The sequence below is a fragment of the Micropterus dolomieu genome, linkage group LG20 (genome assembly GCF_021292245.1).
Source record: "Micropterus dolomieu isolate WLL.071019.BEF.003 ecotype Adirondacks linkage group LG20, ASM2129224v1, whole genome shotgun sequence".
NCBI lineage: Eukaryota > Metazoa > Chordata > Actinopteri > Centrarchiformes > Centrarchidae > Micropterus > Micropterus dolomieu.
Genome location: NC_060169.1, coordinates 9,499,299 through 9,521,229, shown reverse-complemented (window position 1 = coordinate 9,521,229; position 21,931 = coordinate 9,499,299). Strand labels below are relative to the sequence as shown.

Sequence of the window (21,931 nt, the reverse complement as noted above, 5' to 3'; positions counted from 1 at the left end):
AAATGTCAACCAAAAAATTTGACATGTTTGAGGTAGTTTTGAAACACTGCACACCTCCGGCTTGCAAGAAAAATATTCTCAAACTGTAATAGATTTAGGTAAGTCTTTGGTAGAACTTTGGTCACAATGTGATCGTTTGGTGAGACGATCCATGCATGTTTTACCAAGCCATAAAATATAAGCGCTCTTGTCTCTTAGACCCAACCCTGTTTCCTAGAAATTATCTTTAAATATACAACTAATTTGCAACAGTAAATGTGTTTTGAAGGAACTGAATCATGTTTTCTATTAACATGATGACAAGTTTCAAAAATATTGATACTGATTCTATCAGTAAAATCAGTAAAATGTTCATTAACAAAGACTTGTATTGATTTGCTGCTAAAATGTCATCTTTGGAGCATTTTAATAATGCTTTATTAAACTTTCCATAGTTTAATAATAATGTTTTATTTAATAAAGTTTAATAATCTTAAAACTAGAGAAAGATTGTTGTCGGTTTAATACAGAAAATGTCCACAGTGACGTTAATGACGAGACATAATGTGATTAACATTTAACTGAAACCACAATCTTTCCTTAACCAAAGAGCTTTTGTTGCCTAAACCTAACCACAGACGGGACTCAGGATGCGAACCCTGATCTCTGGAGTCACAGACCCGCGCTTTGTACCACCCACATCCCAGCAACTCCATTGCGGTACATAGCACTTCATTCATTCTCAAAACACGTTGCCTGTTAACAGAATCCAGGATTCGTTTACGTTTGTCAGCAGAACATAATTGGAAAAACTATTAAGTAATATAAAAAACTAAATTATAGAACAGGCACTATCCTGTTTTTCATTGGTGGCCGTATCAGTAGTAGAAGGGGTTAGTATTCAGTTGGTAAAGGCAAAGCGGGCCTCATCGTCATCACTAGGTTCCCTTTCACTCCCTCGCTGAAGGACAGGATAAGGTCACTTTGTTGACCTGCTTCTTACAGCAGCCACTTAGACGGTAATCACGAAAAATAACGCCAACCCGCTAAAGAGCCGTACACTGGACCGGCCTGTAGACCTGGTCACAAAGAGTGCTGACTAAATGAGATTATTAATCACAGACAGCATCAGAGGTAGAGCCATTCTGAATCCATTAATGCTCAGCAGAGTGCTCTGAAAAAAAAAAAAAGTCATCAACCGTGAACTTACTTCAAACCGACACTGTGTGTACAACAAACACTCGAATTGCATGAGTGCAATTAATATTACGTTCCAGGGCAATAAAATACAACAACACTACCAATAAACTGCATTTTTAAGTAAGCTGGTTTTACAAAACTACAAAAGGGCTGACTTTTTTTGAACAAACCACAAATTAAACTGTTTTTAATGATAATCCTCTTTGTCTTAACAGTACCCGTTGTAGGTGGATTCTGCCATTTAAAATGTGTCTAAGAATAAATCTGAACATATTTTACCCGTAATGTACAAGCTGGAATAAGGCAGTCTTTCAGCTCTGAGTGTTAATGTCTCCAAGCTTCTTAAAACACAGGAACAAAAGGAAAATTTGTCAAGGCACTTTGAGGAGCCTCCTGTCTTTTCTCACTTCTTTACTGTTCTTTACCTTTAGTACCTCAATGAACTGCCCAGATAGACAGCTGTTTTTAAAAAGCTGACTTGTCGTAGGGTTTTCTTTGTAGAGGATGGGGTTCTCTTTCGGGGAGGGATTACAGCATATCACCAGATAGGATTTTAAAACAAGAAATTCCTCGAGATCCACTCTGTAATAGAAATTCAGTTCTGTGTAACTCAGCTTACTCTTTGAATGAATAAAACTTGTTTGGAGACTAAATTTGGAGACTGTTTTTACCTGTTAGGCAGCCTACTGGCTGTGAGTATGCTGCTTCCTGTAGGCATGATGAAATGCTTGATAACATCAGAGAAAAGACTGCATGTGTTCTCTGCTCTACTATTTCCTCTCCAAACACGCATGTGTGTAGGCCTAGACATGCGCACACACATACAGTATATACACACCACCAAAGACGACAAACAAATACGTGGACTTTAGCCAAGCAAAGACCTTCACCGTGTTTGTTGAGACACAGCTTATGTCTGTCTCTTTTGATAAAGCCCTTTCATCTTGTTTGCATTGATTACAGGCTGACGAGTCACAGTGATACACTTAGGAGCCCTATTCATGTCTGCAGCCCCCGCGACACACACTGGGTCCATTGTGGCGAGGAATGTCTCCTTTCATGGCCTGAACTCGCCTGTGAAAGCATGTCAATAATCCTCAGCCTGTGGGTGCTTCACAATACGGCTGCGACCATCCAGACCGACCACACCACTAGGCCCCATTTTGCACTCATCCGAGGAAAAGTGACCGGGATGGTTGAAAGAGCGGACAGTTGAATGGACAAAATAAATCTGATGGATGGTGATAATCAAATAACTTCACAAAGCCGAGACTACTTACACAAGAAGAAACACACTAATCAATGTTTGAAGCAGTATACGATCCCTCTTCATTTGTCACCCCCTCACATACCACACCAAATATCTCGAGAAGTGCTTTATGGCTTTGCACAGCCCCTCCTTGTTTTCACACTGCAGGCCACCAGAAGCCAACTCGAACATGATTTCTCTTCTCAGGAAGTATCAAGCTCCTTGTATATAGAAGCAGGAACCAGCATTGGTTCGCTATAGAAACTTTGGTTTTGGTTCTGAGGATTTGTTTGAGCAGAGAATGTGATACCATACGCAGAATAAATGGGATTTGAGTCTTCAGTGGCCACTAAAGCTATTGAAAATATACATCAGCTATATTTATATGGGGTTGGTGTGGAGAGGGGCAAAGGAGGCTGAAGGAATCCATTGGTCAAGCTCTTGCAGCATGGGAGTGAAATCAGCCAATCATTGCTCTGCAAAGAATTAAAGCCACCTCTGCAAATAGCCCTAGTATTTGTGTAGTGCCTCAGAGTGGGAGTTTCACAGCGTCTGGGTTTCCAGTGCAAATAAACAGTGCAGAGGTCTACAAGGGTGGACTGGCCCCCCTTATCCCAGAGGTGAAGCCCTCTCCTTTGTTGTTGCCTAATCTAGGCCACTCTCTATTGAGTGGGATGAAAAGTGGATCTGTGTGTGAGTGTTTGTGTGCGACATATCCACGGCTTTCAATGTGTGAGATGAAGCTGTATGATAATGTCTGTTTGTATGTGGTTCTTGAATCAGAGTCTTCGGCCTGTGGAGACCGCCGCTGTGTTTGCCAGTTCCCAGATAATCCACATCCTTACAGTGGACCTATACATACCAGTCCCAGGATCCTCAGTGCAGAGCAAACTGACAAATACCAGAACAACTGACCAACAATTCTGCATAAATCAACAGCACCTGCCCGCGTGAGATATGATGAAGAGAGGATGATGTTGATATGGTAGCAGTTGATTTTGAACAGCATAAAAAGTTGTACGTCGTACTTGACAACTTAACAACTCTGCCTGTCACTGCAAAGTAGAGGTCTCCACTGGTCCACTAACCCAGGACCTGAATTGGCAGGGGTCTAAATTTTATTCAGTGTAACTGGGTTGAGGTAGCGTCCCATTGTATTGCAGCAGGTTTGTGTGTAATGTCAAATACCAAATAGTATCAGAGCAAACTATCATGTGGTCTCTCATAATCATCACAGGAGGAAAATGTGTTTTTTGATGCAAGATGAAGAGTGTGAACTGTGAAATTTAGAGAAAACCGCGGCTTCTCATCAGTAGCGTTGGGTATAGTTTTAATTTTATCGATTCCCAGTTTCAATGTTTTTTGTTTAGATAACAAAAATATCTTTACTTTGACTTTTAGTGTTTCATTAAAATAAGTAAATCCAAAGCATTTCACAAAGTACATACATACAGTAAAAATGTATGATACACAGTCAGTACATACATTTTCTTGTGGATGCTGTGGACTTTGACTCAGTTTTCTCCCCTTCTTTACTAAAGGGAACGGTTCTTTGGATCCCAGAGAGCAAACACTGAACATTCATGTTTTGTTAAATGTGATGTACACCATCACTTACAGCTAATTAGCCTAGCTTCCCACATGCATTGCAGTTTGCCTTGTTATTTGCTTTAATAACAAGAAACCACACTTCTGAATGTTTACCGCTGTCCATCTTTCACTACTGTTGTGACGACGTTAGCCATGCGTGCTCGTGTCTAAACAAATCGACACGCTGTTGCATTGATGCATGACGTAGACAGGTCCTGGCAGATAGCCACATCCTTGCAGATAAGTAGCTTTGTTTGCAGTAATAAAGGCTTGTCACGGGTTAGGAACTGATAAGCAGAACCAAAATAGCGGGTACCCAGTTCACGGCATTTTGGATTCGGGGTCTAATTTGAAACTGGTTTTTGGTTCCCAACCTTACTCATTAATTGTTCGTGCATCATACTGCTGCCTGTGTTGGTATTTTTTCTCTGTCAGGGTCGTTTTTGGGTCGTCATCATTACTCGCAGCTCTGTTCGGACTGGGTCAGACTGTCCTTGAGTCCCTTTCAGATCTGGATTCGTATTTTTTAAATGCACAGCAGGTTCCAAACATTTTGACCCATTAAGACCTCTACTGCAAAGGCTTTATGTGGATGATTGGAAGATTTTACTTGTGTGTCATGGTGGTTCTTCTGATGACATATCATGATTATTTTTATTCCTTTACATTAAAATAACAAGTTAAATGTATGTTTTTAATGTTTTTATTCAAAATGTAATAAATCAAAATGAAAGTCTGGATAAATGGTGTGAGTCTGAAATACCTGTAGCAACAGTACGTACATAACAGTATATAAGAGCTACTCAGAGAAGTACATAATTTGTAAACATGTAACAAACTTCCCAAAACCATCTCAGTGTTGTTTTTAATTATAGGGACATGAAAATAAGTAGGTTCAAATAGTGCCTTGGCAAGTGACTTACAAGTGATCATAAAATACTTGGTAATTTGCTCCCTCTTTATACGTGGTAAGAGGTTTTTAGCATCGCCACTCTTCTTGGGCACTTTGGCACGAACTGCTTTATTCTGTTTTTTTTGAGAAGAGGGAGATGAAGACAATGACAACTTTGCAAAGGAATCATAATTGTTGAATTAATTTGTGCTTGTTAGTTTTGTTTTGTTATTTTCATATTCAGAAACATTATCACTAAAATTTACCTAAAATGTCACTTAAAGAACATTGCTGTAATAAACATGTAGTTTTTGGTTCTCAAGATGATCTTAGCCTCTTAAGAGTTGGTAGGAGGCATTTGTTAAGAGCGTCTTCAGTTACAACGCTCTTGGGAAACACCTCTTAAGCTTAAGGAGGTTTGTGAAATGGATTTTACAATCATTGTAAGAAGCTTTTAGGCAACGAGGTACACAACGTTAGAGACTAAATTGTTCCTGGAACCCGTATTCATGTAGCCGTTCTTGTCTTGGTCCATTTTTCTTACACATGCAAGTGCGTGTGTTCAAGGTCAAAGGTCAAACCACGGAGAGGCAGAGAGGAAATTATTTCAGAGGATTGTTTTTGTTTGAAAATTTGATATTTTTTTTCTCCCTAACTCAATAATGAACTTTTCATACTTTTTATTAAAATCTATCAAGCATATTAAAGGACTGGAATATATTTCCTTATCAAGGTTGGATTACTTAGTCAACTTTTGTGCAACCCTTGTATAGGTCCACATTTTTTGACAAGGCTGCGTCGTCCTATGAAGCCTCATTTGTAAAGTCTGCGTATCTGTGCCGTTCTGCACCTGCTCACACTTCACCTGTTGTTATGTCCCACATCAACATTCAGCTGCATCACTGGAAATGAAGGACACATTTCGCAAAATGTCTGTGTTGTCACAAAGCTGCCCATGCACTTTGGATATCTGGCAGTTCACTCAGGGATTTTGAGACTCGCAAAAAGTTTATACATTATGGTGTTTACAGCCTGTTCTGTACCATGATTACAAGTAGGACTGCTAAGATAATTTATCATTAGGGAAGTTTGTGTGAAGAACCTTCTTTAAAGTCTCCTAGTGACTGTGTAGCTCAGTGACATGCCCTCAGTGCTCGAGTTATTATCCCAACTCATGTCAGAGCATCAGCAGGAGGGCTATATTTGTTTCTAAGCAACAGCTAAAGCTCACAACATGCTAGCCATAGTAATGTTCAAAATGTGGTATACTTCTTGACTTTTGTGCCCTTTGTTATGCTACACATAATATAACATATCCTTTATATGAGCCTGAGTAGCTTCAGCTACATTTTAGAAATACTTGCATACTACAAGGATCTTTGCATTACATAACATTGCACACTGCAAAGAAATATTCACAAATAATATTTTCCTAATGTCTGATTTTGTCACTTTTAATATTTGTGTATATATATATATATATATATATATATATATATGTAAACAGACTTCAGTTGAAGTTTCCTCTTAATTTCCCTGTTGACGCCTCGAAGTGCACCATACATGGCGTTTCACTTTTAAAATTATCTTGAATGTATTTTAAACATATAAAACACTAGTAAAATGATAATTAAAGTATATTATTTTAACTACTGCCACCACAGCTTTATACAACATCCTAATAAATCAATAAAATGATGCGTGTCATATACCTTAAGCTAGCCAAAACTTGTCTACTTGTTTCATGGAATACAGAAACCCCCCTCATTGACTTGAAATGTGAAGGGTCGAAATGGACACCCACATAAACAAATAAATACAATTTTTATTAGAAAATTACATGGAAAATTAGGACAGAAACAAATGAGTGAAACGAGCCAATGTTTGAACGAGGTAAAAGCTTTGTTTTGCAGCAAATGTTTTCATGATGGAGGAGGGGTTGAAGCGGGGGAGGAGGAGGGGGAATCAAACTGATATTTAGCCCCTACTGGCTTTTTTCCCCCTGCTTTTGTTTTATGCAGGGCTCTTTTTACCACATGGTAGTGACAGATTGTTTGAGCTGAAAGGAAAAGCCATTCGAAGCTAATTAAGCAGCCATTCCAGGCACTATTCGCAGGCAGGAGGGAGAGACGCGCAGGCATTTGTCAGCGCCGTACCCAACGTGGGTTTAATTGACAACCCCGGCTCCTGACTGACAGCTTTTCCAGCGCTGAGCCAATTGTAAGCTGCGCATGCAGACAGCTGCGACGCCATTGGATAAAAGGCGGCGAAGGGGGAGGGGAGGACCCACGTGGGGGCCAGGCATAGTGAGCAACACTTGATAGGCTCATATCCTCACGCGCAGACGTGTTGTAGCCTACCTACTGCTGCTGATAGGAAAGCTTGTAGATGCTTGAGGTCTCGTTAGAAATAGGTCGATCAATTCAAGTCACTCAAAGGACACTCTGCTGTAGATTAAGCGGTATTCACATCTTCTGCGCACTTCGGGGTCTTGAATGAATTTGTATGAGCTCCTATTTTTTTTGGCATAGTAACAGGACTTATTTCTCCTTTCTTGGTATCTCTAACCTCTCCTTGAATTGAGAGTGTTATCTTCCTGGTGCAAAGCTAGTGTTCAGGGCCAGACTTGCTTCTCTCACACTCGTCCACATATCAAGCACGTATCACATTTAGGCTACAGCCTATTGTTTTAATCAAAATGATCACTTATATCTTTGGCTTATTTTCCTGTTTACACCTGCATAGTGCGTGTAAATCGGATTGTTTTTTATGGTAAACCTCGCAGGTATATACTCTATATAACCTGAAACGCCAAACCACCGCCCGCAATACGCGGACATATAAATTATTGCCTTTGTTTTGAACAAGCTGTTGAACGCACTGAATGTCACTGCAAATCCAAAATGGCGAACATGTGAGGTCACATTTCGCATGCCCAATCAGAACGCAGGTACACGGAACACCCCCACGTGGGTACATCGCGCCATGATTGGTCACCGTCGCTAAACTCCTTCGGAGAACCCAATTGGTTAGTGCAGTCTCGGCAGTCGGGTCCTCGTGTCAGTGCACAGTCTGTGTGTGGTACAGCGCGCGGCGGAGCAACTGGGTATACCCAACGGCAAGCTAGTGGTATATTTCACAACGGCCGACATTTATTAAAAAACGGTTGTTCGCCAAAAAATAGTCTTTGGACTTACTTGAAGATTCGTGTACTACTACTGGATCTAACATAGGCTTTCTCTGAAGTTGCCTGCCGCCAACAACTCGTCCCATTCGAGGGGTTTCCAACGTCCGACCGGACGGAGAGACGCTCTCCGCCTCGGGATCACCGGGGTTTTAAAGGACTCTCAAGGGGTGAAGACGTGTATGAAAAATATAATTCGGCCACGGACCTTTTCCGCCCGTCTCAGTCCGTGGTGACCGTCACACAGGACAAGGATATTAAGCTTTGTGTCTGGATACTATTTTTTTTTTTTTTTTACCTGTGCAGCAGAGAGGGGAGGAATCAGTCAAGACAAAGGTAAAAAGGGCGACATGAGGAGAGACGCTAACAAGACGGGTGGTGGTGGTGTGGCTTTATGGCAGCCGAGTTTGAAAGCAGCAGCTCCTTGTTTTCTGATCTTCCCAGACCAAACCAAAACAACCCTGTTGTGTGTTTGTGTGTGTTCTTTTTTCCTCGTTGTGGAAGACAACTCGTTAGATTTACGAGGGAAACAAAGCATCACATCGTCGAGGGTGTGATCAAAAGTATCAACTTCGGGATTTATTTGATGCATCGGATCAAACACGTTTTGCTGGCACTCTTGTTCCTCCCTGTGTAATGCAAATCGAGACGACAGATATAGATTTTTTTGACAGAAAATAATCATAATGCCACAATGAGGATTAAAGAGCATTTTATTGTGGTTTTATCGGGGAGGAGGTAGTTGGCTAGACCAGTGCGGTTAAGTTTGTAAGGCTTTAATTCCTGTAGATTTACAAACAAGGTGCTATGATCTCTTGTTGCCAAAGTGATTCAGCTCCTCAGCTGTGCCCCGTTTTCTGTTTGTTTAGGTACAAAGGAAAGACCGACGGGGTGATACATCCAGTGCAAGGGTGCAAAGAGTGTGCGCCTCGCAGCCGAGAACGGGGCTTTGTCCGCCGCCATCCTGCGTGTACAAGGGAGGGGGTGGCGGTGATTTACCGCACCTTCACTGGGATTACGGAAAGAGAGAAAACGCACCGAATTCCCCTGTGTAAAGGACGCGACATGTATCCACAAGGCCGGCATCCGGTAAGTAGCTGTCTTTGTCACTATTTGTAAATTGATGCAAATGCACCACCCTTCAAAGCAGCCTAATTAGCTCGTCAGTGTGGAACTGCTGGTCCACTCCTTACTATTTATGGTCTGCATCGGTGCTGCCGAGGCGCTTCACCCTGGCAGGAGAGAAACTGGGAAATCTTGTTTATTGGCAACAAGATCAGAGCTTTTGGTTGAAAGTAGATCACCATCTTCTTTAAACTGACTTAATTTCTCAGTACATTTTGTTATCTTTGCATTTTTACAGTGCTAACAGGTTAATTCTGCCTTTTGAGGAAATCCCACAACTTTGTATGCATGATTCCACCCCCCCCTGACTAACATCTAACATTACTTTGAGGATGGATGAAGTGACCTGCCTCTGTCATTGCACATGTTGTTGAGTGAAAGCGGCTATTTCCTCTGCCAGTCAGGGCTCAGGGGAAACGGGAGGACAAACCATCAAGAGAAAAAACACTGTTTGTGAAGAAAGGGGGTTGGGCAGCAAGAAAGAGATGAGACCATTATCTGGACTGTGATGGCGTTATTTACACCTGCGGTATCTCCAATCTTGCACTTTTCAGGCACCTCACCAACCAGGGCAGCCTGGCTTCAAGTTCACTGTGGCAGAGTCCTGCGACAGGATCAAAGACGAATTTCAGTTCCTGCAGGCCCAGTACCACAGGTAATGACTAGCCTGCTGTAAACAGCATTGGCTTCCTGGAAAGAACTGAAAGAGGAAGCTGTTTTGTTCCATTTTTGTAGCTTCATGCACTAAATCTACACTGATAGTTTGCGTTACTGTCATGAATGTATCTTTTGCTTGATGTAATACATCTAAAGGTTGTGCTTTAATTTATGTAAATAACATATATCAAACCTACAATCATTGTGTTTCTCTCCTCTTTTCCTAAAGTCTTAAAGTGGAGTACGATAAGCTGGCCAATGAAAAGACCGAAATGCAGCGTCATTACGTCATGGTAAGAGCAATAATCGTACTGTTGTATCCGTATCCTCCCTTTAGCCTCAGGTGAACAGTCACAGGTGGTGCAGCCCTGATGTTTTGCAAAGGCCAGGCTGCCATTTGTCTCTCGCCTTTGGCCTCTGTTTTCATTGGATAAGAAGGTGCAGGATGTGTGTGTGTGTGGGGGGGGTAGTTGTAACTCTAGCAGGGGTCAAATGTCCAACCATTGATTGTGGGGTGTGACGACCCCCTCTGTGGCCCTGGGGTCCTCTTTATGACCCTCCACTGCCCCTCCCTAACACACCCAACATGATCCACTGGGGGCTAATGATGGGTCTGCTGGCTTTATGCATGAATCAGAGAGTTTCCTCTATTTTATTATTATTTTTATTTACTTCTTAACGTACCCAAGGTGAACCACCCAAGGGTTTCACAGATTTTCACAGATATGGAGAGACTTTGTGTGTTTTTCTCAAATAGACTAGTTCCACTATCTGTATCACAGTGTGGGAAACATGCAAAATTGCACATAAAATAATCGGTGCAATGAACATTGCATTAAAGTACACGTGTAAAGCAAAAACTGGCTTTGAATCACCAATTTGGATGTGATGTCATATCTACTTGAATTGATTAGTCAACCAATAAAAACTAATAAAAAAGTACTGTTTTAATTATTTAGTTGTAATTATCGCATATATTTTAAGAGTCTGTTTTGAAGTCTGCAGAAATGCCAAGTATTTGCTGGTTCCAGCTTCTGTATTGTGGGAATTTGCTGCTTTTCTTTGCCCTTTATGACAGAAAACTGAAAATCTTTGGGTGTTTGGACAGTTACACCAGGAATCCACTGACTCCGGCGCGTTACGACTGCACCATGGTTGCCGGAGCTAATCACGGCCATTATAGTCTATGCTCGTGAGTCCACCAGATGCGGCCGAACCATCAAGCAGCACAGAGCAGATCGAACCAGGAAGGAAGTCAGACATAGAACGGCATAGAGAATCCGGGCGATTTTCAAAATAAAACACCCTGTGGAGACTCCCGATCGTAAAACAACAATAAACACAGTTAAAACAGACACAAAAAGAAATCATTTAACTACGTAGCCTACTTAATTATAGTAGAAGCACAAAATGCAAACACTTGATTACCAAATTCACAAAATCTAAACATGTCAGTTGGCGGAACGAAACGGGGTCACAGGGAGCTGTGAAGAAGGTAGTAAAAGCACAAAAAGGACAAATTAATAACAAGTAAATATTGTCGGTCAGGCTGCACGCTCCGCTGCTGAAACGCTTCCGAGATGCTTCCAGTGTACTTTGATGCCGGGCTATGGATGCACCAAAACTGTGGCGCAGCTGTAACACAGCCGGAGTCAGTGGATTCCTCACGTTAGTCTGACAAAACAAGACAAGATCTCCTTGGGCTCTGGGACATTGTGATGTGTATTTATTTCCTGTTTTGACATATTATAGACCAAACAAGTAATATGTTAAACAAGAAAATGATCTGCACGTGAATAAATTATTAAAGTAGTAGTTACTAATATCATTGCAATTCCATTAAAAGTCTGCCACCAACAATATTAAACCATTGTTCAGCCCTGATACATATTTAAAATCTTGTGTACTTTGTGTGTCAGGACTTGTACCCATTTCTGATGAGAAAGTTACTTGAGGATTAAGAAGAAATGTAAAACTGCTCCAATACTATGATTAAAATGTGTTACATTAAGTTCAGAGCTCCCTGATGATCAAATAAAGACCAAAAAAACTTGTGTCGCTGTGAAGGCAACCCAACAAAAAGGTTCTTTCTAATACAGGAAAAGCTGCATTGTGTTTATGGAGAAAGAACAATCTTCATCTGACAAGTGATGCAACTTAGACCTCACTCATAGTTTGTGTATGTGCGTGCTTATCTTGTTTGTACATGAAAGGAATTACTTTAACCAAACGCAGCAGTACGTTTGTTAAATATTATTTTCCCTGTGAGGGACCAGAAGGTGGTGGGAGTAGCTATAATAAGTGGAAGCTGTTTGCTGTGTGTTTTTATAAACAATACAAACTACTAGGCTTTAGTTTGTATCTGTTGGTGGGCTCAGAAGCTTTTGGCAATCAACAGCAGATAATGTTGTTTTCAATAATAGTATTGGCTTTCTCCGGGTGTTTGAAGCCGTAGACGGCGTTTTTAGCTCAAAAGACTGGCAGCAGACGTAAACGAGAACAGTAGCCAATCGTCTGTCGGCTGTGGTTGCACAAAGAACATGAAGTTGTCAAACTCTTTGGTTAATGTTTGTATTTTTATTTAATGGCTCAACCCTGTGCTCCAACAAGTATTCAGCTTGTCTCTTTTATTGTTTGGGTGCTTTAGAGAACTGATAAAAATGTCATTTTTTTTACAGCCTTGTTGCACAAAGAAATCCGCTGCTTATAATGAGATAAGAAAAATGTACCTTAGGATTTCTTTGTACACAGTTAAGCAAGGGCATAGAGTAGATGTACAAATGAAAATGCATCATTGAAAAGTCTTTGTTTTAACATTTTATTATGTATTAATGTTTGTCTCTCCTCTATTTTACAGTACTATGAGATGTCCTATGGGCTCAACATTGAGATGCACAAACAGGTATGTAGCCATATCAGGGATGGTCTGTGTACAGCCAAAACACTGTTGTTTTTTTCCCCTCTGGTGATTGAGGAATATAAACACACGCACACACACATACCTGACCTTAGTTCCTACCCTCATCCCTAAATGGCTTTAGGAGGCATAAACATACTGGTTTCCCATAGTGAAAATGCTGACAGGCTAAACAACACGAAGGGCACGCTGCCTGATGGGGATGGTTTGATAAGATTAAAGTGAAGTATTTGGCAGACAGTCTGAGAGGATGTGTTGTTTTTTTTTAGTAGTTTGTCCTTCTAAGTGTGTGAGAGTGTGTGCGTGCACGCACGCACATATGCCTGCACTATTCTGTGTCTGCCTCCCCAGTACCAGCCGGGCTAAAAGCTCATTAGTTCAGCTGCCACCCAGTACTGGGCATTATGCTGCAGTGGAAAGACTTCTACGGATGAATAGGGTAAAAATATTCTTCACATCACCCAAGGAGCCATCTCAGTGAACTGGAGGAGGGTGGGCGGCAGATATGTTAAAATCATCTCAGCCTCAAAAAACAGTGGCCATATTTCTCACCAGGCTTCTTTGGTTTGATTGTCATAGTTACTTAGCTTAAAGCACCCACGCCATCAAGAACGCACCCCGATGTAGTGTCCCCGAGCATAACACCAAAAGCTTGGTAGCTCCAGCAGTGCTTTTCTGTCAGCTGTGCTCTGATATTCCTCTGGATGAAAATAAGGGCTTTCTTCAATGTTTTTGTTGCATGTGTTTTTTTTTCTTCTCTCATCTGTCTTTGTGCTTAATGTCTTCCAACACCATCTTGGAAATAAATGTTGTCACTTTAATATGTTAGCCCTAGATTCAACGTGTTTTTCTGTAGTGCTGGAACAACATTTTGACATTTTATGGTCTAAACATCAAACAGTCAAGTCATTAATCTAATAATGAAAATAGTTCTTAGTTTCAGCCCTTGTTTTATACCTGCAAGATGTCTAGAGGTGGGCGTTTTGAGCATGCAGGCGTGTCCACAGGATAAGGAGTGTGCATGACGTCTGTAATTGGCTGGTTAATGTTTGGTATGGTTAGGGTAAGACATCAGCAGTCATGTCTGCTGTAGACACCGTAGTCCTAAATGCAATACATTGCCACTCATAACACTGCAAAAAACACTGTGTTTAGCTAAATATATGACCTGAGGCCATTTTTAGTCAGCCGTATGAAACATTTTCTTTTGTATTAACCAACATCAGCATAATCTTTTATTCAGTTCACTTAAAAACAGGGGGGGGGAGCTTAATGTAATCTCAAGATGCCCCTCTTCTATCTTTCTACACTTACATTTCCATTTTCTCTGATTCCATCTTAGTTTCTGTTTCCCCTCAGTCACCTTTGCCTCCTCGCTTCTCCTCTTCCATGTGCCCTCGTGTCTTTTCATTGCTTCCCCCTCCTCTGCCTGCCCTGCCACCCCAACGATGGGATGTGAATGATGGCCCTTTTGTCATTAGCTGTGTGATATGATGTATGAGAGTGGGAGTCTGTCAGAGAGGGAGAAAGAGAGACAGAGAGAGGTGGGGTGGAGGCTTCATGGCCCCTCAGATCCAGAAGGTTAATGGCATCAGTGGGAGGGTAGCCCAGTTGGAACAGCAGCACACTGCACAATTCATCAGCTGTAGACATTTTTGTGGGCACGTGGTGTGTGTGTGTGTGTGTGTGTGTGTGCGCGCGCTAACTAGGTGTTTTCTGTTTATCAAGGAGCTCGCTGCCTCTCAATCCCCACCCACCCTGTTCCCCGGTTCTTGAGCGTTTTCTGTTAGGCACTTATCACCAACAAGGAGGTTGAAGCGATACAGGGTGGGGGAGGAGCTGGTTGTTGCGGGTGGATGCTGGTGGCAAGTGGACAAAGCAAGGGGGGGGGGGTGGTGGAGACAGGAAAGGAGGGAGAGAGAGAGAGTCTTCGGGGTAAATGGGTTAATCGACTCGTCCTCTCCCGTGCATCTCCTTTGTTTATCAATAAGCCCGGTGGAGTCGACGGAGCACTCCTGAATAATGCATAATTCCTGCCACCTCCCTCCCTCTCTCTCCCTTCTCCAATCCCTGATGAACGAGTGTTTGTGATGACATCAGCGAGAGGTAAACACACAGCCCTTAGCTGCCCCTGTTATTGGTAGGAAGGGAGGGAGGAAGAGATGGGGGCTGCTGGATTATTGGATGCAGGCAGGCACATTACTTCGCTTGTGTTGAAGATTTATTGCAGTGTGAAGAGGAGAGAGAAAAAAAAAAGACACGATAAACTGACTTTGTGTTGTTATCGCTTTTTGCTACAAAGCAGGATTGGAAAGCAGGGGATTGGGCGCGGACACACACACATGCATAAATACTCATATCCCTTACATGGTAATACCAGTTGTGTCTCAAACACACTGTAATTCAAGTTCCAACAGACTTCCCCTACGCTGCTGCAGAGCTTACTGGTTGCTAGAGAAGGAATCTGTGTCTCTGCCAGGGGGGTAATTTATTTTGACAGTGTCTCTTATGATGGCAAAGAGTGCAGGGTGGAGGTAATCACCCTCGCTTGCTGTCAATAAGTGATTTTAATTAGCGCAGCTCATTAGGCTGCCTCAGCAACATGCCCTGCTGACTTTGTGGTGTGGTGGGGCTTGCTTTGTTTTTTCCACTACCTCTGTTCTCTGTCGTGGACCCTGTTTATCTCTTGTACGCTTGCCTACATTTTGATTTCAGTTCTCTCTGGTAAATTGAAAGCAAAAGGAACATGAATGGAATTAACCATCAACACATCCTATGCTGTGCCATTATATTTGGTTGCTTACTTTTGTTGCACTTAAGGGTAGCCATTTTGTGTGTCTGTTGTGTGTCTCCATTTCCTCACTTGTTGAGTGAATGAGGGAAACTGAGAAAGTGCATCATCAAGAAGAATCGTGTCCGTTTCCTGGATGCAGAAGGAAGGTGAAAGGAGGAGCAGAGGGAGGGAGAAAGAGAGCTTGTGCAAATGAATAATTTATACAGGATTCCTGGAATTGTTTGCCAAGGTGATGATGGCCGACCTGTCTCTAAGCCAAAACAAACTGACTACGAGAACACACACGCTCTCTCTCAAGGGAGCTCGGCGAGGTTATTGGAGGCTGTGAGACATGCTTTATTTTGATAGGCAGGCTAGAAGGGCTGGTAGAACAGTGTTACACAATTAGTGCCTGGGTGTGCGTGTGCACTCAACCAGCTGATGATGGGGTTTTGTGTATGTCTGTACATATAAACTGCATAATTCAAAAAGGAAATCTAAAAAAAAATTGTCTACATGCTGATTTGAATTCCTACAAAATCAGGTGTAATCTGTTGGAAAACAGCCCATTTCCATGTGCTCCCCTGCAGAAAAGGATGTCACTTCAGTTTTGTGTGTATGAGCTCAAAATAGAATGACATGCACATGCAAAATATCCTTCATGCATTTGTAATGAACAAGATACCTCTAAGTGCCTCTTTCTTCCTCTGCTCTGGCTGAGAAGATAATTCCCAAACAGCCATCTCTGCCCCCCCCCCCCCCCCCCCCCCCCCCCCCCCCCCCCCCCCAATCATATGCCACTTGGTTTCCTCGCCAATTGAATCCTCGTCAGAGACTCTGCTCTCCACTTGGGGGCTAATGCCTGGAGCGACAAACAGCCGAATGGCTTTCAACGCACCATTGACAGAGGGATGCAATGGAGAGAGAGCCTCTCCAAGCTCTGCTGCTACTAGACAACCCTGAGTACCTGTAATTGTGGAGCTGCAGTGAAAAGCTTCTGCCGGCTCAAAGGCTTCTGTTTTCAGTGGCTTTAAGTGACAATAAACTCTTTCCAGTGCCTGTCCCTGCCACTAAAAGCACTGTGGAAAATAGTGCCTCCAAAGTAAAGTGGGAGTAATTTAAGAGTGCTGCGAGTCACTGGATGTGATGTGTTACCAGTATTTTTACTCTTCAAAATGGCTGTGAAAAAGTTGTGTAAATAAGTCATGTGCCCATTTGCCCTCCCTGACAAGCGTGAACTCTGTCTGAACAGAGTGGAGTGACTAAATTTGAAAAGGATGGACAAGATGTGGCTGATAAAGGCAACAATTCAGTTAAAGGCTTTTACAGTGGTGTTTCTCAGGTTAACGTGTGAGTCATGTTTGCCCTCACATTCTCTTAAATTGTAGCTGAGTTATAACGGCGAAATGTACGGCATCAACACAGCAATAAATGGGTAGAAAAATGGTGCAAAGGAAGTCTGTTTCATTGTTTTATTTCCTGGCTCCAAAGTAATATTTTAACTCTGGGGTGAATTTCAGAGTATGCCAAGGGTTCAGGAACATTTAACCTTTAAAAAAAGCTACTCTGCATGATCTCAGCTCCCAAAGCACCTGGTGCTTCAGTTCGCCTTTCAGAAAGAACTGCTGAGAGAAACGTGTGTTTTTAGCACAGCGTACCAAACAATTCAACACAAAAGGCAGAGTGCACCTGAATACCATGAATGTTTTGGCTTCAAATGGTGGCTCTGGAGTGGTGATTTGCTAAGAACAAATGGATGCCTTTCTTTGTGAATCGGTTTGTGGTGAGGGTTTGTAATGTTGTTGCTCTAATAGCTAAGTGTATCAGCATACCGCTGTTTCCTACAAGCCCCATGTTGCTCCCCTTGCAGCCATTTCCAGAGAAGTGGTGTGATACTGAAACACTCTAATCCTACTGTGTGTCATTGTATCCAGCCCCCGCTAATGATGATGGTTTATGAGTCTCCATAGAGCTTCTCTCTTTCTTTCTCCTCTCCCCTCCAGTGCAGCCCACTCCCCACCTCCCCACTCCCAGTTATCCCTCATTAATTTCCCGTGCCGATCAGATCGACAGGCCGAAAATTCAATTTAATGACCTGCCTCTTTGCTGCGCCTAATATGATTTTACAGGCTGTTCTGGTCAGGGCCCCAGCCCAATTTACATAACGATCAGCCGTGCCAGATAGCGTTGCCCCAGCAACTGAAGAGGGGGGAAGATGAGAGAGGAAGGAGGGAGGCAAAAGAGGAGAGTAGTGGAGATTAGCAGGGAGGGGTGTGAAGAAGCATTTAGAGGAGGAGGGAGGAGGAAGAGAAGGGGGAGGCTGGGTGGAGAGAGAAAGCACAGTGCGTCTAAGGTCAGACTGGGGGTTGTGAGATAATTCCTGACAGGCCAGCAAAGGTCTGTCTTCCTCCTCTTCTTTCCTTCTCTTCCTGTCTCCCCCTCCTCCAAAATGAAAAGAGTGACACAGGGTGGTGCAAAGGGCTACTGGCACCTCCTGTCCACCCTTTTCCATTTTCTTTCTCCTTCCTCCCCCTTTCACAGTCAAACAAGGTTAAGGGAGAAAATGAGTGGAATGCAGCAGCGTATAAAATGGCGGGAAGGACCTCTTCACCCCCCCTACACCTGCTGGGCCTCCACCCCTAATCTCTCAGAATCAATTAGTTCACCTCCCCCAGTTCAGTCAAACTACATTACCTTAGTGTCAAATCAGAGCGTTTCACTGCACCATTCATCAACCCCCCCCCCCACACACACACACTCACTCAGTCCCTTCTCTTTTATTCTGCACACTACTTTTGTGTTCCTCCTCTTTCCACGGAAAGGACAGATTTTAAAATAGGAAATGGGTCTGGGCAAAATGTCTTGGGACATTCAAGTGCGGTAGGCGAGCAGTGCAGCATATCCATTTGTCCAAATGCAGCGTTGAAAAGTGCTCTATGTCTGTCGAGCCCTGTGGTATCATCTTACGGTCCCAGCTAATATTGCGCGGTCGATACCAAAGATGCCTCTGATAGATAGGGCCAGAGAGTTAACCTGTCTGCTTCAGCATGCCCCCCTCCTCTCTCTGGGCTGTAATTATGAAGTATGGACCTCATTATGGTCTCCCCAGCCAGATGGTATTAGCATATTTCAGCCTCCTAATGAAATAAGGCCTGAGTCTAATGGAGGCAGGAGAGAGGGGGAAGTAAATTTGTTGTAAGGCGGTCGTAATTTAGTTAAAAAATACACAATCTATCCAGATGGATGCTGCAAACATTTGTGCGTGTTCACAAATGCACACCCTTTTGTTTTACAGGTAGTTTAACTGCTTGATTATAATGTTGCCTTAATGTTTACTCTCTCTCTTCTTCTACAGACTGAGATTGCCAAACGTCTCAATGCAATTCTGGCTCAGATCATGCCGTTCTTGTCACAAGAGGTGAGTGTCATCCCAGCTAGCAGCATTTTCTTTTTTTTGTATTATTCTTTACACTTGTTAAAGCACTTTGTAACTTGTTTTTGAAAAGTGCTCTACAAATAAGGATTATTATTATTATTATTATTTTACGAATGAGATTACTTTCATTCACTCCGTTCAGTTTCTGTACAGGAAAATGTGAGGCTGGTTGTTGTGTAGAGACCCATTCAATGGGATGCATAGGATCCACAAGGTGTCTCACAGAGTACCAAACAGGCATTCATTGCACAATAGGAACACAGATTTTAAGCAGTTGTCTTAATGATGAAAAGGTTACTGAAGTGACAGTTTTATCAGTACAACTGAATGATGTACTTTAATCACCAAATAAGTAGACAATTTTAATCACTTGCCATCACTAAGTGTTGCTCCTTCTACATGCATCGTTTTTCAACAAATACAAAAACATAAATTACTGTTCTACAGAACCTACAGTTCTTTTTTTGGCCAACAAAGTAGATCACACAAAACATGCAAGGAACTTAAAACATATGTCTTTAGTAGAAAAGTGAGTAGGAAAGTTTACAGGAACATTTACAACATCACTGGTTCTTATATTGTATTTACTACAATATTCCTTATTATGTACAGTTATGCTGATAATGCAGATATAGTCTTTTTATGGCATTGATGTGTTACTGACTTAGAGTAGGATTAAATTATGTTTTTGCGCTATGGAGCATATTTTCCCGCTCAGCTAAAGTTTGTAGAGTTGTTTTAGGTGAACCACAAGTACAGGCCAGGATATGTGATTCTTTTGAAATGAATTCTCTTCCATCAGGAATCTCATCTTTGTGTTTGTGTGTCCTGCAGCATCAACAGCAGGTGGCTCAGGCTGTTGAGCGAGCCAAGCAGGTGACGATGACTGAGCTAAATGCTATCATCGGGGTACGTGGACTTCCCAATCTGCCTCTCACTGTGTGTATACCCCCTTTTATTCCTTCATTTGACCTGAGGCCAGGGGCAAAACTGCATGCATAAAGGAGGACTGGCACTCCAATACAAACATATAGGCTATTTAAGCATGCTACGTTATGCTTACAGGTTAATTTCATCTTTAGTGTTGCATGTCAAGGATAACCTGGGAAAGGGCAATAGATTCAGGAGTAAAATAGGGGTGAAATGGGAATAAGATTAGCTTAGTGTGTTAATCTGCAACGGTTTTCTTCTGTCTGTGGCATGTGAATGTTCAGACTGAATACAAACTAGCAATGCTATGTCCTCTTCACTCGTGCAGATTTGCGCCTGTCCTCCATTATGTTTTTATTTGAGTTTGCAATGTGCTGTCAAGATGTTGTTCACTGCTGTAATTTCTCTGATTGTTGGTTAACCATGACCTGTCAGTACGCAGCGTGCAGTTCCTAACAGCAGACAGAGTCAAAGAGCATCTGATATCTAGTAGCACAGTCCAGACTGAGATCAGATCATGGTGTTTCTCAGATTTCACTTTGGCTGCTCTTTAATTAGATAAAAGGTTCCAGCCAACAGGCTTACCCCTACCTCTGACCCAATAGCACGAGGAATTAGAGCACTCAGGTTGGGGCAAGCAATAGCGATTGCAGCAGAGATTACAGCGGTATGGACGTAGCAGATCCTGAACATTTGTAAGGTGTAGTAGATAAAAGATTTAGGCTGCATTCAAGCAATGTTGGTTGGTGTTGTTTGTCAGAAAATAGCACAAAAGGCCCATCACAAGTCCAGTGTGCCGTTGATGTCACTTCCCCTTCCGGAACGCGCTGGACTGAGTGGCAAAACATCTGTTACCATGGCTGCGTTTAGAAAACCGGGAGTAAAGCAAGTGATTATTTGCTCAAATTAAAGGCCGTCGGACTCGACAGTGATCCTAACTGCTTGCCAAAGAACCATTTTAGATGTGTTTTTTGTGTTTTAGCTGATTCAAGCTAACGCTGCTGCTCGTCTTTCTGCCACTCAGTGAGCGTTCTGTGACATCATGCGCATACCCTCTATTGTGTCCAACAGTCAAATAGTTCAGTTTCCTAGCATAAGACAAATAAATGCTGTAGGTCCTCACATCCGAGAAGCTGGAAATCATGATTTTTGTTCTTGAAATTTATTGAATTACAATTGATTGATTATCAAAATAGTTAATAACCAGTTAAATTCCTGTCCATCTATTAATAATGTTTTTGTTACGTATTTGTACAACTTTGTCAACAAGTGAAACCACATTCAGAAATATAGTAGCTCCTTTTTAATTGGTCAAATTTATCAGTGTTAATATTAGATTTTGAGTGTAACTTCCAGTGATGCTGGCTTTGCAACAATATTGTCAAATATAATATACTGTATACAATATCTCCAGCTGCTCATAATGACTGTTTGAACAACATGACGGTGTACGCTGCATTATGTCCGCTCCAGTGTGAATGTATTTCTCAGTAGGTTTTTAGGGTTTAGGACAACTCTTAGCTTATAACTTGCTGGCTTTTTTAATACCCTGATTGTATTAAATGTACATTTTCTCATGTTTGATTCAATTGAGTGCTGCATCTGCAGCAATCCTAACTTTAATAGAGGAAATGATTGCACTTGAGAAATCAGTAATTGACCTTTTAATTGTAGCCACAACCCTAGACACACACACACACACACAATCCACTCTGGCCAAATATACTTTTTAGTGATTTGGTCTTTCATCTGGTTTTATTTAACTGCTATAAGCCTAGCTGTGTTTTAATAGCCAGCTTGGACCCAGATGGATAACTGACCCTTTTGATTAGCCCTGTGGTGCAGAGGTTAGTCAGCGGTTAGCTAGCCCCAGTGGTAAGGGGTCAAGTCTAATGAAAGGCAGATATCGAAATTCGATTAAGGTAAACGAGCCAGGAGCACAACCCCCAGTTTTAAAGATAATTACTTCCTACCCCCCCCCCCCCCCCCCCCCCCCCCC

General features: G+C 42.2%; 1 protein-coding gene across 16 annotated transcripts in view; it reads left to right on the top strand.

Annotated features, from left to right (window-relative positions):
- The window catches only part of LOC123959195 (transducin-like enhancer protein 3-B), a 187,296-nt gene that overhangs the window by 143,792 nt on the left and 21,573 nt on the right, over positions 1-21,931 (top strand). For 9 of the 16 annotated variants that reach the window (XM_046033135.1, XM_046033136.1, XM_046033127.1 and 6 more), the window contains 6 exons: positions 8,964-9,183; positions 9,774-9,874; positions 10,106-10,169; positions 12,734-12,778; positions 18,922-18,984; positions 19,837-19,941. In XM_046033135.1, coding sequence (XP_045889091.1) covers positions 9,160-9,183; positions 9,774-9,874; positions 10,106-10,169; positions 12,734-12,778; positions 18,922-18,984; positions 19,837-19,941 — 402 coding nt within the window. In that variant the 5' untranslated portion in view covers positions 8,964-9,159. Of the gene's footprint in view, positions 1-7,389; positions 7,414-7,524; positions 8,431-8,963; positions 9,184-9,773; positions 9,875-10,105; positions 10,170-12,733; positions 12,779-18,921; positions 18,985-19,836; positions 19,942-21,931 lie in introns of those variants that run through there. The other 7 variants (XM_046033129.1, XM_046033128.1, XM_046033124.1 and 4 more) reach the window with 3 other exon arrangements.